The 15,043-nt window shown below is 41.9% G+C and overlaps 1 protein-coding gene across 2 annotated transcripts; it reads left to right on the top strand.

The window, feature by feature from the left end:
* Positions 1-1,096: 1,096 nt before the first annotated feature.
* On the top strand, positions 1,097-8,009 carry b3gnt5b (UDP-GlcNAc:betaGal beta-1,3-N-acetylglucosaminyltransferase 5b). Of its 2 annotated transcripts, XM_047590319.1 has the most exons (4): positions 1,097-1,266; positions 1,678-1,717; positions 4,302-4,416; positions 6,035-8,009. In XM_047590319.1, exon 4 carries the CDS (start codon positions 6,329-6,331, stop codon positions 7,490-7,492), a length of 1,164 nt encoding a protein of 387 aa, XP_047446275.1. In that variant the 5' UTR covers positions 1,097-1,266; positions 1,678-1,717; positions 4,302-4,416; positions 6,035-6,328; the 3' UTR covers positions 7,493-8,009. The 2 variants fall into 2 exon arrangements, with proteins under 2 accessions (XP_047446275.1, XP_047446274.1); XM_047590318.1 differs by lacking the exon at positions 1,678-1,717.
* Positions 8,010-15,043: the final 7,034 nt, after the last annotated feature.

Below are 15,043 nucleotides of genomic sequence, written 5' to 3'. Positions count from 1 at the left end.
TTTCTTTCTACAGGGCTTCCTGAAATAAGCTGCATGATTCAATGTACCCAGAGCATTTTTCAGTTTTAAAGCATGCTAGTGGTTGGACCTTAAGGGGTCACAGTGTCATTTAGTTGATCCACTGTTAAACATCTATTACATTGATTGATGTGAAATGTTTTAAATGAAGATTAAGTACCTGATCAAAGCTCTCTGAATGGAGGAATCCAGACTGCATTTGTTTTTGTGAACCACAGGTCCCATTTCCAACTCATGGAAACATGTATTTCTTTAGCTGTCATTAAATATGTTTCTGTCATTAGTAAAAACAAACCCCTATTGTGCCAGGGCCAAGGCTTTGATTCATCACCTCCTGGTTTTACATATTCATTTGTTGGTGGAAGCAAACTGTTCTAGTCATTTAGTTATTTTTGTGGAAAGCGTTAAAAGGTAGCAGTCATGCACTGACAGCTTTTAGAACAAAATAGATTCTTTACTGCCACGTGTGATAACCCAAAAAAGAAATTTCTGTCTTTTTTGCAAATTTTACAAATATTTATAAGCAGTTGCTGAACTTTTATTTAAAATAAAGGATAGGCTAAGTTGCGAGAACACGAACTGCACTTGGAAGTAATTGTTAAAATAAATTGCTACTTTTATTGCCACTAATCACGCAAATTGTTTTTGTTGTTGTTTTTTTAATCTTCCTTGTGGTTTTATGAGTGTTTACTCATGTGCAACGAAGCAACGGTGACAAAGACATTTCCCTCGTGTATCATTAAAGTCTGTCTAAGTATGTACCAGTTAACTTAACCAACACATTTTACTGTGGTGTTTCTAGGGCATTAACGCTCGATCGTATTTTTGGTTGCTAGGGGCGAAGGCATTCTGTTTTAAGGGTAAAGCACTTACCCAAACCTTTTAAGGATGAATGCTTGTCTACAGTATTCTGTTCCGTTTTCACACTAGTGTTTCAGTTCCGATGACTAGTATAATTAAGACGCAAAGGGGGCGTCTACGTATTCTTTTTTTTTTTTAGTATTTAAATATGGCACACGCAGACTCCCCTCCCTGCGAATAGTAGTGGTTCCTTCCAGGTCGGAGACTGGACAAGTGCCGGCAGCGAGAGGCGGTGAGGAGCAGTGTGTGTTGATGGCGGTGTGGGAGACACCTGTGTGACATATGAACAACCACTCTCATTTCAAGCCATGGAATCATTACAACTTTAACACCTTTGAAAGTTACCAAGAGAATGCTTAAGAATTAATTTGTGTGTGGCTAACACAGGTAAGCACAACAGTTTGTTATCTTCTGCTGTCATTTGTAAGTTAGTTGTTTTTGTCACACACATAACATTCTGAAAAACCCTGATGGGGGAAAAAAAGAAAGAACGAAAGATGCTAAACCGACGTGCTTATCCAGAGTCCGGGGTTAAAACAGCAGCCACCTGTTGAGGTTGTGTTTTTTGTTTTTTTAAACTTAAATAAACAGTGTTGACTAGTTAACCTGCTGCTGCTCTTGAGAACGAAGCCCCGGCCACTAGTTTTACTAATAAATCCACCAGTGAAGAGTAAATATTGTTTCAATGTCCTTTAAACATGTATTTTTGTATTAACTTTTGTAAACCCCGTTCTTCAAATGTGTGTTCACAATAAATGCGCTGCTGTCAACAATTGTAAACACAACGTATGTCCACAGTAATGTGTTCACTACATCATATTGTGGACGTGGACTGGCAGTAAGTTTCCTGTTTTCAGCTCCTCTTCACATTCTGGGAAATGGGTGTTGGTCATTGTACACTGAAGAGATGGATAGTGTTTTCGTTTGTTGTTACACAGGACACCGTGCATATCCATCCATCACAAGTTGAATGTGGTTTAATTAGAAACCTTAAGATAAAGATAAATACAATGATTTGAACTTTTATGTGCAACTAAGCTACTGTGACCTAGTAATTTCCCTCATGGATCATTTAAGTCTGTCTAGCTCTGTCTGAAGTCACCCATAGGTGTCAGTTGCCTCCGTGACCTGGGCCATGTTTGGACTTGGTATTGTGTGTCCCGAGTGACTTAGACTTAGACAGACTGTAATGATCCACGAAAGAAATTACTTTGTCACTGTAGCTTCATTGTACATAAAAGTAAACACTCAACACACACAAATAACACAAGAAAGATAAAATATGATTAGATTAAAACAAAATAAAAATAATTATCTAGTACAATAAACAGTGTAATCAAGGGGGGAAAAAAAGTAGATGTGGGAGCACACCAAAGATGCACTGAGGATGCATTTGAGATCCGACCACTCTGACATATTTGGAAGTGATCTCACTGTGAGTCAACGAATGACACCTTGTTAACACATTGTTCGTCCGCTTACTCAGCTGATCTCTTGTCTCCTGCATTCAGGAAATACACACAACCAGTTTTATGAATCATCTGAAAAGGGCAACGCACTCAACCGATGTCTGTTCATTAGTATTGAAAACCTTTTAAATTATTTTGTGCTTGTAGCTGTTATCTAACTAAATGATAATAAATCTAAACTCGCATAAACTAATGAAATTGTGGTGAGGTCGTGTTGCCAAATATCCATGTGGAATTAATTTATGTAATTCCCCAATGATGACTGAAGTCTCAATGTGCCATTTAATACTGGAGAGTTTCATTTTTTGCACATGGGTGCTTTCAGGGTTCAAATTATCATTTGAGATTTGTTCGAGTCTCTAAATTAACTAAATTCCCAAGGTTGCTAAATAATGCAAAAAAAACCCCACCACACACTTAGGGACCGAGGGTAGATATGCAAAAAAACGGGTTCAGATATTTGCCTCTGAACATGTTTGCATGGAGTGAACAATGTCCATGTCTCTGTTTTTTTTCCGTCGTTTCTCCCCAAGTCCACTTTCTCTTCAGTCCATTTACAGAATGGATTCATGAGAGCAGATCTTTCACTTTCACACTTTCAGTTCACATAGATCTTCCTCACTTTGCATCTAATCGCATCACCACTGAATTTTAGGGCTAACAGTCCCGATGTCTGTACTGGTCATTAATTGAACTCCTCCAAACACAACCACAATGAAGTTTTAGCGATTTCTCTTTACTCAGTTACAGTCACTTCAGTATGAATTTTGAAAAACTTACCCAGGTAGTTGAAGTCATATCATCCATTGAAGATCTTTTGCATTCGTACAATGAAAGGATTGTTGGTTTTGTCCCTGATTTCTTATGTGTCCACTTAAGTTGCACTTTGTGGCAGGGATGGAGAGAGGTGGTTATTAGTTTCTGACCACCACTGGAAATAAAGATCTGTAGATTTTATTTGTGTAATGGAAAACTAATGATCGAGTGCCACTATGTTGTTTCTCCATGATGCATTAGTCATTTTTACAGGAACCGACAATGTTGTATTCCATCCATGACCTCCTAGCAAACTTTTTTTTTTTTTCTAATCAGGTCATTTAATGTATTTTTAGACATGCATCTAGTGTACCAGTCACTTATGAAGTGCTCAGATGAAACCCTGAGTTGTAGCGGTTAAAGGAGTTTTAATGGATTGGAAGCTGCGGGTTTTTCTGTCTCCACTAAATGGAAAATGAGTGTGCACGAGGTTACTGTGTTTTGTCTTGTACTAGCTTGTCTGTGCATTTGCATTGAGGCCCCCTGGGGCTGCACCATTTCACACAGAGGTGTTTCAACACTGACGAGACAGGAAGCTGTTAAATTTAGCGGATATCAAATCTCTAAATCCAAACAAAATCTCTTATATTAAAACGTATGCTTGTGCAGGAAAGACAAAACCACTGTGCACTTTTTGGCAGGTTGCTGGATAATCAAAACTATCGCAAATTAAAGTTTTATTTATTTTGATCTCACTTTAAACCAGTAAATTCTCTGTGCTTTTAAATGCAGACTTTGGTCAGCATTACAGCTTTAGCTCAGGGGAAAAAACATAAGGAGTATGACATAGAGTTGAAATCATTCATAGACTCTTCTGTAATCCTGCCTTTTTTTAAAATTCAAACGGAGCCCAAAACCTAAGGCCAGTCTTTCCCTCAACACGTCCTCCCCCCACTCTACTACCGCAAGTGCGTAGTGGGAGGGAGAATGGGTGGGACGGGAGCTAGCAGAGTCAAGGCAGCCGGCACATTCACAAGCAACTAACAGTCCACACACTCAGGCTAGTGGAAGGATCAGGAGGGAAAAAACACTTTGCATTCCTTCACATATCTTCACACAGCCACAGGCAGAGGAGGTTTCAACTATTTTCCTAAGGACAGACTTTTCACAAACGTTTCCACCTCCTGTCATTTGAAGGAACACTAAACTTCAGAAGACACGGCCTTGTGCTACTGCGAGGAAGACTCCGCGAGGGAGAGACGACCGCTGCTGCCTGTGTGCTGGTTTCACACGCGCATACGTCCTTTTGCCGGTAAGTGTCGGAATTGAAGCAGTGGTTTTATTTATTTTATTTTTTTTCCCCCTGCTGTCCTGCCTCCTTGCTTCAAATCTATTTATATGAATGGTGACTTGGAAAACACGCTTGTGGGGTGGTTCAGTTTCACAGAGCTTGTTTTACATGTAAGCTGAAATGTGAAGAGTGAGGCTTGACACGCAACATCAGTGCTGAAAAACAGTATAGAGAGTAGAGTCGACAATCTAAAAGTAATGATTGTCAATGAAAACATTTCGAATGAGTCCAAAATATCAAATATGAGCTCATGCTCAAAGAAAATGCAGTGTTAATTAAGTAGAATCCCTGCTGGTAGATGATACTGTTCATCTCTCACATGAATGAGTGATTTAATAATGCCTTTTGATTTTCACATTGATGGCCTTATACATACACATATAGTCTGCGTCCTTGATGATCTTTTCAGGCTAAACTACTTTTTTTCCACAAAGAATGTGTCCGTTAGGTGTCCGTTGCTTTTAACTTCCTAGTTTCTGTCAGCATTGTAGGCCTTCTGTAAAACATCTTCAGAGTTATCCGTCAATCTAGAATTAGCGCCCCCTAAACTGTCACTTTAAAGATAAGCTGTTTCCCCTCCCTTACTGGTTTTTCTCTGTAGACCATAGGCCACCAGGCATGTGTGTTTACCTCCAAATACGCCAATAAAAAAACAATTAATCTTTGTCAAATGACTGACCAGAGTCGTGTATGTGCCGACACTGAAATGTGCGGTTAGGCTGTAGTGTGAAGAGCTGGGGGGTAGACTCGGAGCAGGATGCAGGTGCGAAGCAGAGGCGAAGCAGAGGTGAAGCACAGTTTTCTCATTATCAGCCACAGAGAACACAGAGCCATTCTGAGCCAGTGACCCCATTAGGCACAGGCCATCCAGTGATGTTTAAAAAGCTCTCGGAGCGCGGTGGGAGTCCCAGGCCCCGGGCCCATCATGATCCCCCCTTGGTTTTAGCCCGCGTGCAGACGGAAGCGGTCTATTCTCGTCCCGTATTGTGCTGCCGAGCTATTCTGACACTGTCCATTGTGTCCAAACGTGTTCCATGACTCTCAGCGATTTCAGTGGGTCTGCATTTTAAACCCCTCCATTATGGACGAGCTGGTATTGTCACATTTGCTGTGTTAGCTTTTGCATTCATGCCACCACCACCATGCCCCCCCTCTCACACACACACACACACACATAGTGTGACTTAACTTTTGACATTTTAACTGACATTTCTAATTTTGACACCAGTGAGTCACAAATGCAGCGATGAGACCACCCTGACAAGTGCACTGTTGGTTTACCTTTTTGCTTTTCTGATTTGTGTGGAATCTCTTAATGGCTTCAGCAGAGTGCCGCTAATGAGCTAATGGCCATTACACAAAGTACTACACATCTTTCCTGTGAAACCATTAACGTAACATGAGAACAAAAGACTTCCACAACACCTGTCAGACATGAAAATGCAGAAGATATTGGCCAAGCAGATACTTCCATATTTGTGTTTTCTTCTTTTGGACCCAAATGACAGTTCCTTTTTTTGTGTTTCCAACAAAGAAGTATTTGTTGAACTCACAGCAGCAAACCTTTTTCTCTTCACAGAACCATGAGCTTCATTGGTAAAAGATGAGTTTCCGGCTGTTGGGTGAGTCTGAGCACATGAGTGATTCAGATGTAATGGAGGATGTTTCCGAGCAGCCCCAGTGACTACTACCACTACCTATGCCTCCTGCTGGATGTGGAAACCCTAGGATGGAAGACCCAGCAACTGCTGCTCTGAGGCACTGGAACAACACTCTCTGTTATCTTGCTTCCTCCAAACATAGCGACGCAACCAGCTGCTTTGCCACTACCTCCAACCAGACAGGGACCACCACCAGGTAACCAGATTCCAGGATGTTTGTGAATTTCCGTCGGATACGAAAATGCCAGTGGTTACAGCTGATGACCACCTGCCTGCTGCTCTCTGTGGTAATGGTTTGCTGGGAGGAGCTTGACAACAATGTGGTCAGCCACGTCAAGTCCTACTCCTACCGCTACCTGGTCAACAGCTTCACGTTCATCAACAAGAGCCTCACCATCCCACGCGAGCAGGCCAGAAGCTTCAGCAACTTTCAGTACCTGCTGGACCACCCTGACAAGTGCATCAACCAGGATGTCCTCCTGCTCCTCTTTGTCAAAACATCCCCAGAGAATATTGAGCGACGGAACGCCATCAGATCCACCTGGGGGAACGAGACCTACATCCAAAACTCTCTGGGAGTGACGGTGAAGGTGGTGTTTGTCATGGGCACAATTCAGACCAAGAAAGAGGAACCAGCTTGGAGCAAGAGGAGTGGCATTGGCTTCCAGGAGCAGCTCCTCCAGGAGGACCGTGTCCATCGCGATTTGATCCAACAAAACTTTTTAGACTCCTTCCACAACCTGACCCTGAAACTGATCATGCAGTTCCACTGGATGCATAGCCGCTGCCCACACGCCCGTTTCCTCATGACCGCCGACGATGACATCTTCGTCCACATGCCCAACCTGGTGAGCTACCTGCAGGACTTGAGCAGCAAAGGTGTCACGGATTTCTGGGTTGGCCGGGTCCACAGAGGGGCCCCACCCATCCGCAGTAAGAACAGCAAATACTATGTTCCATTCGAGATGTACCCATGGATGACCTACCCTGACTACACAGCTGGGGCAGGCTATGTCGTCTCCAGCGATGTGGCGGACAAAATCTACCATGCCACACTAACCCTGAATGCCTCTATTTACATAGATGATGTGTTCATGGGCATTTGCGCCAATGCCGTTGGCGTGTCCCCGCAGGAGCACGTCTATTTCTCAGGGGAGGGCAAGGCGCCCTACCACCAGTGTATCTATAACCAGATGATGACGTCACACGGTCACGTAGAGGACATTTATGATCTGTGGAGGGTTGCAACTCACCCACAGGTGAAACAGAGGACCTCTGGACTCGGCGGCAGTCTATACTGCACTGCTGTGAAACTGACTCTGCTCTGTAAACCCTACCATTTCAACACCTACCCCTGCAAAGCCGCTTTTTTGTAGTATTCTTAAGTTTTTGTATGTGTGGCAGAGGATGAGAGAGAGTGCATTGCCGTGTAAATGATATTAAAATGAGAATCATTGCTGCAAATATTACCTCGGCCCTTTCTGTCAGACATCCCTTTTAAAGCTCCACGTCACGACAGAAGCTTGATATACTTACTGTTAGAGCCATTGTGCTCTTGGTGTGTGAATGTTGTTATACTGACATTATGTTGACTGTAGAATGTGAAAAGGGTTGTAACAAAAAGCTGTTGATATGTTCAACCCATGAATTTCAACAATAGGATTTTAGTTGTCAGGTTACATTTTCACACATTAGAACTCGATTTACTGTGATTTTAATTTTAAATTGACACATTTTAAAAACTGATGAAGGTCGAAAAGTGGAAGTAAACACCATCAAACTGATGGCAAGTCAACATGTCATACTAAAAACGACGAGAGAGGGGCTATACAAATGATTGGATTTTCTTTCTTTTTTTTATGAAATAAAGTCGGCCCTGTGCTGTTAGATATACAACATGGATTCATTGTGTTTTTTAAGAAACAGGAGGTCACAAAGTACCTGTTGGGAAATAACGAAAAACTTTTTTTCATGCACTTGAAACTTTCACTGTTCTTACAACATCGTGACTTTAACCCCGCTTTCTGTAAGGTGTTTGCAAAGGTTTTTTTCCCCATGTTGCCGATGACTTTCGAGTGAGGTGGTTTAGCCTTCATCTGCTCAGCATGTTCGCATGATGTTAACTTGTTATTTTATGGTGCAGCACTAGATTAGATTAGATACTTAATTTCCTGAGGGAAACTGGATGCATTGTCAGACATATTTAAGAGTTAAAGGGTGATGTAGGATCACAGATGTGTTCAAAACTGGTGCAGAATAAACTTGTGCAAAGTCAATGCAGCTCCTCTACCCAGAAGTGAAATCATTTGCTAAGTGTGATATTCTGGGACTGAATAATGTGTCTTTGAAGTTGCAGCCACCAGTTAGGTGTTACCTTTTGTATTTCACAAAGACCGTGTTGAGTGACTGCAAGCTTAGCTCAGTGCAAAGAAAACGATTTGTGTGCCAGTAATCTCCGAATGCTCACACATTCATACGTTTCGTCTTGTTGGTTTCATTTTTACAAAACAAAAACACATGAAAAATAGTGCAACTATTCATGTGTGTTTTAAGTGGTTTGCATGGTTGCTGGAGAATATGGTCTTCTGTAAATCTTATTTCATAAGATCTTATTACATAAGAAATAAACAAATGAATTAGATAAATAAAATAAAAAATTGAAACCAAATTGTTTTTGTACCAGACTGTAAACATGTATAATAATACTGTAAAGTTGTGATTTTCAAAACTTGAGTCTATGGGGAATTGCTACCTTTTGGCGCCAGCCAAGTGGCCACTTGATGAACTGCAATTTTTTTTCACTTAGATTGCGCATAGATTTTATTGCTCAGACACGGAGGCTGCCACTTAGCACAACACTTCTAGCCACAGTTTGACTGTTGCAGCTTGATAGTTTTTTTGTCTTTTTTTTTTTCACTTTGCACTCGATATCCGCGGTAAACCGCAGTCTAGAGCATGCAGTCTAGTACTACGTACTTGCAGAGCAACGCTTGGAAACATGTGGGCTGCAGGTAGCGGCGGGAAACCTTAGTTCCTCGTTATGTTTCCACTTTTTCTTTTCACCAATGGATTGGCTATGAGTGTTGCGTGGGCCTCATTAGAGCGGATGTGTCAGCATCTTGCATGATGGAGCGCTTTCTAGAAGTTAAGGAGTGCGTCAGTATGCATACTGGCATGGGGCTCCCCATGATTTATTGCCGGCTATTTTCCATCCGACACGAGATACGCGGCGCCAAAAATACCATTGACATCGGCCGGAAAGTCCTCATCGTCATCAGAGTGTCAGAACAACGGAGGCATGTGGCACATTGCTTACAGTAATAACTGAGGCCGCTCTTGTGTTGGTGTCAACAGACATGATGGTATAGACAATCACAGAGAAACCCAACTGGCTTTTAATGATAAGATAATTAAAAAAGGTCAGAGGAGATGCAGTGAACTTGATTAGTAATCATTTGCTTTGTTTCCATTACCCTTAGAAATGCGCAAAAACCTAATTATCGCAATAAAGAACCTGTAATGGAAATGCCTACATTTATAAAATATAAATATATCCATATACATTTTTTTTTTGCAAAAGTACAATGGAAACACGCATTTCCCTGTGACTGGAGATGATGTTTATTTGAAGTCCATCTTCTTCACAGTGAAGTCTCGTGAGATGAGACTTTACTAGAGTTACAGCTCATTCACAAAAAAAAAATAATAACTTTTAATGGAAACACATACAAAGCACTATTGTACTTTATCAAAATTTCAGAAATGACGCTTTTATTTTGCGAGGAACTGTAATAGAAACGCAGCTACTGCTGAATGTATACTGATGTAGTTGCTTATCTGTTGTTTTTCTTCTCTGATAAAGCAACAGCCACATGTCCTAATTTCCATTCTCTTAATATTAAGAATTAAATGGATCAGGCGGCCTGAGGTCATGAAAATGTCACCCCTCTCCAACTGTTTATTTATGGCGACTCATCTTGAAATGCAATGTTGCCTGGATTAGCTGTTCTCCAAACAGCTGCTCCGTTACCGAGGCAATGTGTAAATGAGAATGGGATTTAGGATGGGGCCCGAAAGAAACGACAGCCAGCTGCCTGCATCTGTTTGCTAAAATGCAGAAAACTGCATTTGCCCAAACTAGGATTTTGGACAAAGTCGGTCTGAAGGCGATAACACTGTGTCCCTTTGAGGAAAATCTAACCACAACGTGTGTTAGCTGTGTCATTTCTCTAGGAGATGAAACGGTTTTATTTTTAGGAGGTCACCTGAGTCTGACGTCGTTTTAGGGAAGTGACAAGTCTTCAGAAGAGTAAAACTCATCTTTAGTCATTTCCCTTGAGGCAGCTTTGCACAATACAGCGGGTAAAATGAGTATTGAACACGTCACAGTTCTTCATGAGGAACACATTTCTATTGACGTGACATTTGCTGAAATGTCCACCCTCGTTTCATCATCATCGTTCTGGTAGATGGCGGCAGATCTTTCGCAAGAATGTCTTGGTACATTTTTCCATTCATCCTCCATTCTATTATATACGATTCTTTTCGCTCCTCTGTCAGAAATCTTGCGAGGAGCACCTGGTCGTGGTCGGTTTATGGTTGTATGACGTTCTTTCCACTTCCGGATTATGGCTCCAACGGTGCTCACTGGGACATTCAGAAGTTTAGAAATCCTTCTGTAATCAACGCCATCAGAATGTTTTGCATTCTGATGGCGTTGTGTTTACAACAAGGTTGCAAAGGTCTTGAGAGAGTTCTTTGCTTTAACCCTTCATGAGATGTTGCTTGTGTGACAGCTTGGTAATGATGCACCTGTTTATAGACCATCAGTTTGGACTGAACCAGCTGATTTGTACTGACAAGGAGCAGGATGACTTTCTGATCACTGATAGATTTCAGCTGGTGTCTCGTCTTTCCATGTCTTTTTCCACCTCCCTTTCTGAGTGTGTTCAATACTTTTTCCCTCTGTTATTTTACATTATTACACATAACTTTATTCCTGAATTTATTTGTTTTGGTTTCTTTCTATGTGTGGATTAGTTGGGTTGTTACCAAAACTTGGTGAGAATTTCATGTCGATGGCACCTTTAGAAATGTGTTTACTATGAAACATTGTGATGTGTTCAGTACTTATTTTACCTGCTGTAAATGTACTGACTGCCTGAAAGTTATAGCCTATGACTACTTATTTTTATAATCTGTCTATCTGCCTGTTTGTCTGAAACATAAAGTCTGGAGTCAGGACTCGATGAGCAGTTCCAACACTTTAGATAGTATTACCTGGCCCATTAGTTACTTTGCATGTTTTGTTATTTATCATTAAAAGACATGATATGTTTAGCTGGAATTCCCCCTTATCATTTATACAAATCCTACGTGCAGTTTATCAACGGGACTGTGCACTCTTACGCTGTTTGTTGAGTGCAGTCGTTCACAGGTGGAGAAATTCTACATACGGAAGATAGAAAGAGATGAAATGACTCTTTAAATGAACCGGGGGTAAGAAGGCCAAGTCAATTTGGGCCAAAATCAGAATAATCCCAAAACGTGATTCAAGCTCGGATGTTTAATTATGGGACGAGCGATGGTGGAGGGAGGGGTGTGGTTTTTACTCGGCTGCAGGGGAGACGGTGAGGCAGGCTGGCTCAGGGAGCGGAGCCATGGTGGGTTTACTGGGAAAGCTGTTGTGCATTGTCTAATCAGCCTGTCCTTTCTCATGCAAAATGTGCTGGGACAACACACACGGCAAGCACAACTGTTGACTGGTGTGTGTGTCTATTCAGCTGTCTCACTGTACTGGGTTTGTCTCCAGTCGAGGATAATGTTAATAAAACCTGACACAGACCTTGACTGCACACCGCCCGCAACGTGAGGTTGTGGTGTTTATGCACATCAGAGGCAAATGTTTCTTTCAGAGCTACAAAGACTGCGAATCAGCTTCACTTAGGTACAAGTGCGGTGACACAAATCTGTGATTGGTTGGTTTTTCTGCTTTAGCGTTTCCCGCTGCTCGTCCATCTCCGCAGTTCTCAAATCGACTATTTCGGATCGATAGAGAATCGTCAAGGTTACCTGAGGAAGTTTGGAGACACAGACATTTGTATGACTTGTGTTGTAGTGCAGTTTCAGTTTGATCTGTGGCCGGTGCTAAAAACAGAAAACACTGCAGACTCAGTCACAGTTAATGTAGCTGCGACCTCAGTGTACAGTCATCCACGTTATGGACGTCAGTGTGTTTTATGTCCACATCAGAGCTACTGCAGTTTACACTGTTAACACTGTTAGTTACTGTATACACCAGGGCTTTAGTCATGAACACTTTATTAGGCTCTGGCTTCTTTTCAGTGCGGTGTCGGCTGTGTGGCTGTAACCCACGGAGGTCACCAGTCTTAGCTGTTTCACTGCTGTGTCACCTTAGTTTATTGTTTTATGGCAATTATGGATCTTGCTAAATTGTTATTCTCTTGTTGTCCTACACTTTTACTAACTTTAATGACCCACGAGGGAAATTAAGTTGTTAGTTTGTTGCACATAAAAGTTAACACTCATAAAAACCACAAGATAGATGAAATAAAATTAGATAATCAAAACCAATAAAAAACTACAGAACCAGCATTATGAACGAACGTAGCAGACATGTGTGTTCTCTCACTTCTTTTGTTTTGTCTCCTCTCTGTTTTTACTCTTCCTCTCTTTTTTCTCTTCTCACTATTGTTTCTAAATTTTCACTTTCAATATTCAAATACCAGGGATGAAGTGCAGACATCGCGTACAGACGATCAGTCTGCCAAGTGAAGGATGCGACGCCAGAGCGAGGCACGACTACACAACAGAGAGACTTCCGTCATCCTGGAGTGAACGTTCTAGTTAGTTTGAAGAAAACTAGATGTTCTGAGAAACTTTTTTTTTCAGATGCTCTGGTCAAAGTGAACACTGGGGTCTGTTATAAGCTAAAATAAAAGCCTTTTTTTTTCTATCTCCCATTGTCCTGACAGATTGTAGTCACCAGCTCAGCGACCTGATAACACAAAAGCCTCCCTGCCAGCGCCTGTAAATTGAAACTAAATACTTTTTCAGTCTTGCTTCGTGCTCGTCTTAGACGAAAGAGGTTCAACAAGTTCTCTCAGCTGTAGGTGAGTCTTTACTTTGTCTGAACAAACAGTGCTGGCAAAGTAGTCAGACCAGTTTACTAAACACTAAGGCAGCGTCAGTGTCATCCTTCAGGGAGCAAAGATATTCTTTACAAGCATTTTTTTTATTATCTGCTCAAGATGGGAGCTGGCTTTAAAGGTGTCACATTGGTTTGCCAAATCAAAAATCCAAAACGCTGACTTGACATTTTATGACATGCCAGCCACTGCCATTTATGGGCAACTTTGGTTTGAGTTTGGCAATTAAAACGGAAGGAGTGGGGTGAGAGAATGAACACTGTGCACACTCCTTATCAGATGAGATTAATATGTAATGCACCATCAGTCACTCAGCCTGGATAAGGGTGGATCAGTAGGTAGAGCGGGTTGTCCACCAACTGAACCGATTAGCGGCTCCATCCCCCATATGCACACTGGTGTGTGAACGTGTGCGTGCTTGTGTGAGCGAATGGGTGGATGTGTCTGTGGCTGTAAAAGCGCTTTGAGTAGAATAGCACTTTATCAAAGCGAGACCATTTAGCATGACATTATAGGTTAAAATCGTGACTGAAATTACGTTAAGTTAATCATTATTTAGGGGATTCTTGTCACATGTTAATGTGACAAGAATCAGAAGTTGCATTTACTACTTTACCCACCGCAATGATTCCACCTACCTCTTGTAAAATGTTTATAGGAGAAGCTTTCACTTGATAAAGACAGTCCAGACTTCTCCCCCTCCTTTGGTCAAGTCGTCCATCCAGTGAGAGTGGAGAGTGAGAGTGTAGGTAGATATACTCCCATGAGTCAGAGTCAACTTTTTAAAATAACATTCAGGATCTCGGGGAGTGAGTGTGTTAGTATATTCTCTAAAATATGCGTTTCCCTCGTCCGTTCTTGCCAAATCACACAAGAATGTGGGACGCAGTAAGAGCTGGTGGCGTGGCCAGAGTTTCTTTGGAATGGCACTGCCGTGGCCTCCAGTGCTACTGTGAAAAACCTCGGTGTTACATTTGACGGCGATATGTCTGTTAGTTCTCACATACAGCGGGTGACCAGGACCGCTTTCTTTCACCTGCGTAATAGCGACAAAATTAGGAACATCCTCTATCAGAGTGACGCTGAAAAACTAGTTCATGCATTTGTGTCTCTCAGGCTGGACTATTGTAACTCATTACTGCCTGTGCAAACAGCCCTTTAAAAAGCCTCCAACTGATCCAAAACTCTTCACTGGCTCCCTTTAAAATCTGGAATTGACTTTAAAATCCTCCTCCTAACATACAAGGCCCCGAAAGGCCTAGCTCCATCATATCTGAAAGACCTCATAGCACCACACCATCACAAGAGACCACTTTGATCCCAAAGTGCAGGTCTACTTGTGGTTCATAGAGTTTCTAAAAGTGGAATGGGAGGTAGAGCCTTCTGCTCTCAGGCTCCTCTCTAGTGGAACCAGCTCAACTTTGTATTGCTATTGACGCTATATAAATAAAATTGAACTGAACTGGCACGTCCACCCTCTTAATTGCAGTAGGGACCAGGGTGGCACTACACACGGGCACCCACACACAAAACGGTAGCAGACCTCACGTTTGAAAATGTCTTTTTTGCCGTTTTCACGCTCCGTCCCATTGCGACAGCAGGCACGCATCGTGGTGGCCAATGTGTTGCTAGCACTTCAATGGTGTTAATGGTGTTATGACAACTCACAGAATCTAAACGGCAACCCTAATTCTTTTTATTTTAATTAACAGTGATGCGCTGGCCTACGCACGGACCCTCCTCCAGTGTGAGCACTTG

Source organism: Mugil cephalus, chromosome 7 (assembly GCF_022458985.1).
Source record: "Mugil cephalus isolate CIBA_MC_2020 chromosome 7, CIBA_Mcephalus_1.1, whole genome shotgun sequence".
In the NCBI taxonomy this organism is placed as follows: Eukaryota; Metazoa; Chordata; class Actinopteri; order Mugiliformes; family Mugilidae; genus Mugil; species Mugil cephalus.
This window is presented reverse-complemented; position numbering and strand designations above follow the sequence as displayed.

Coding starts and splice junctions, on each gene's coding strand:
- b3gnt5b (XM_047590318.1), top strand. CDS start 6,329: ATGTTTGTGAATTTCCGTCGGATACGAAAATGCCAGTGGTTACAGCTG.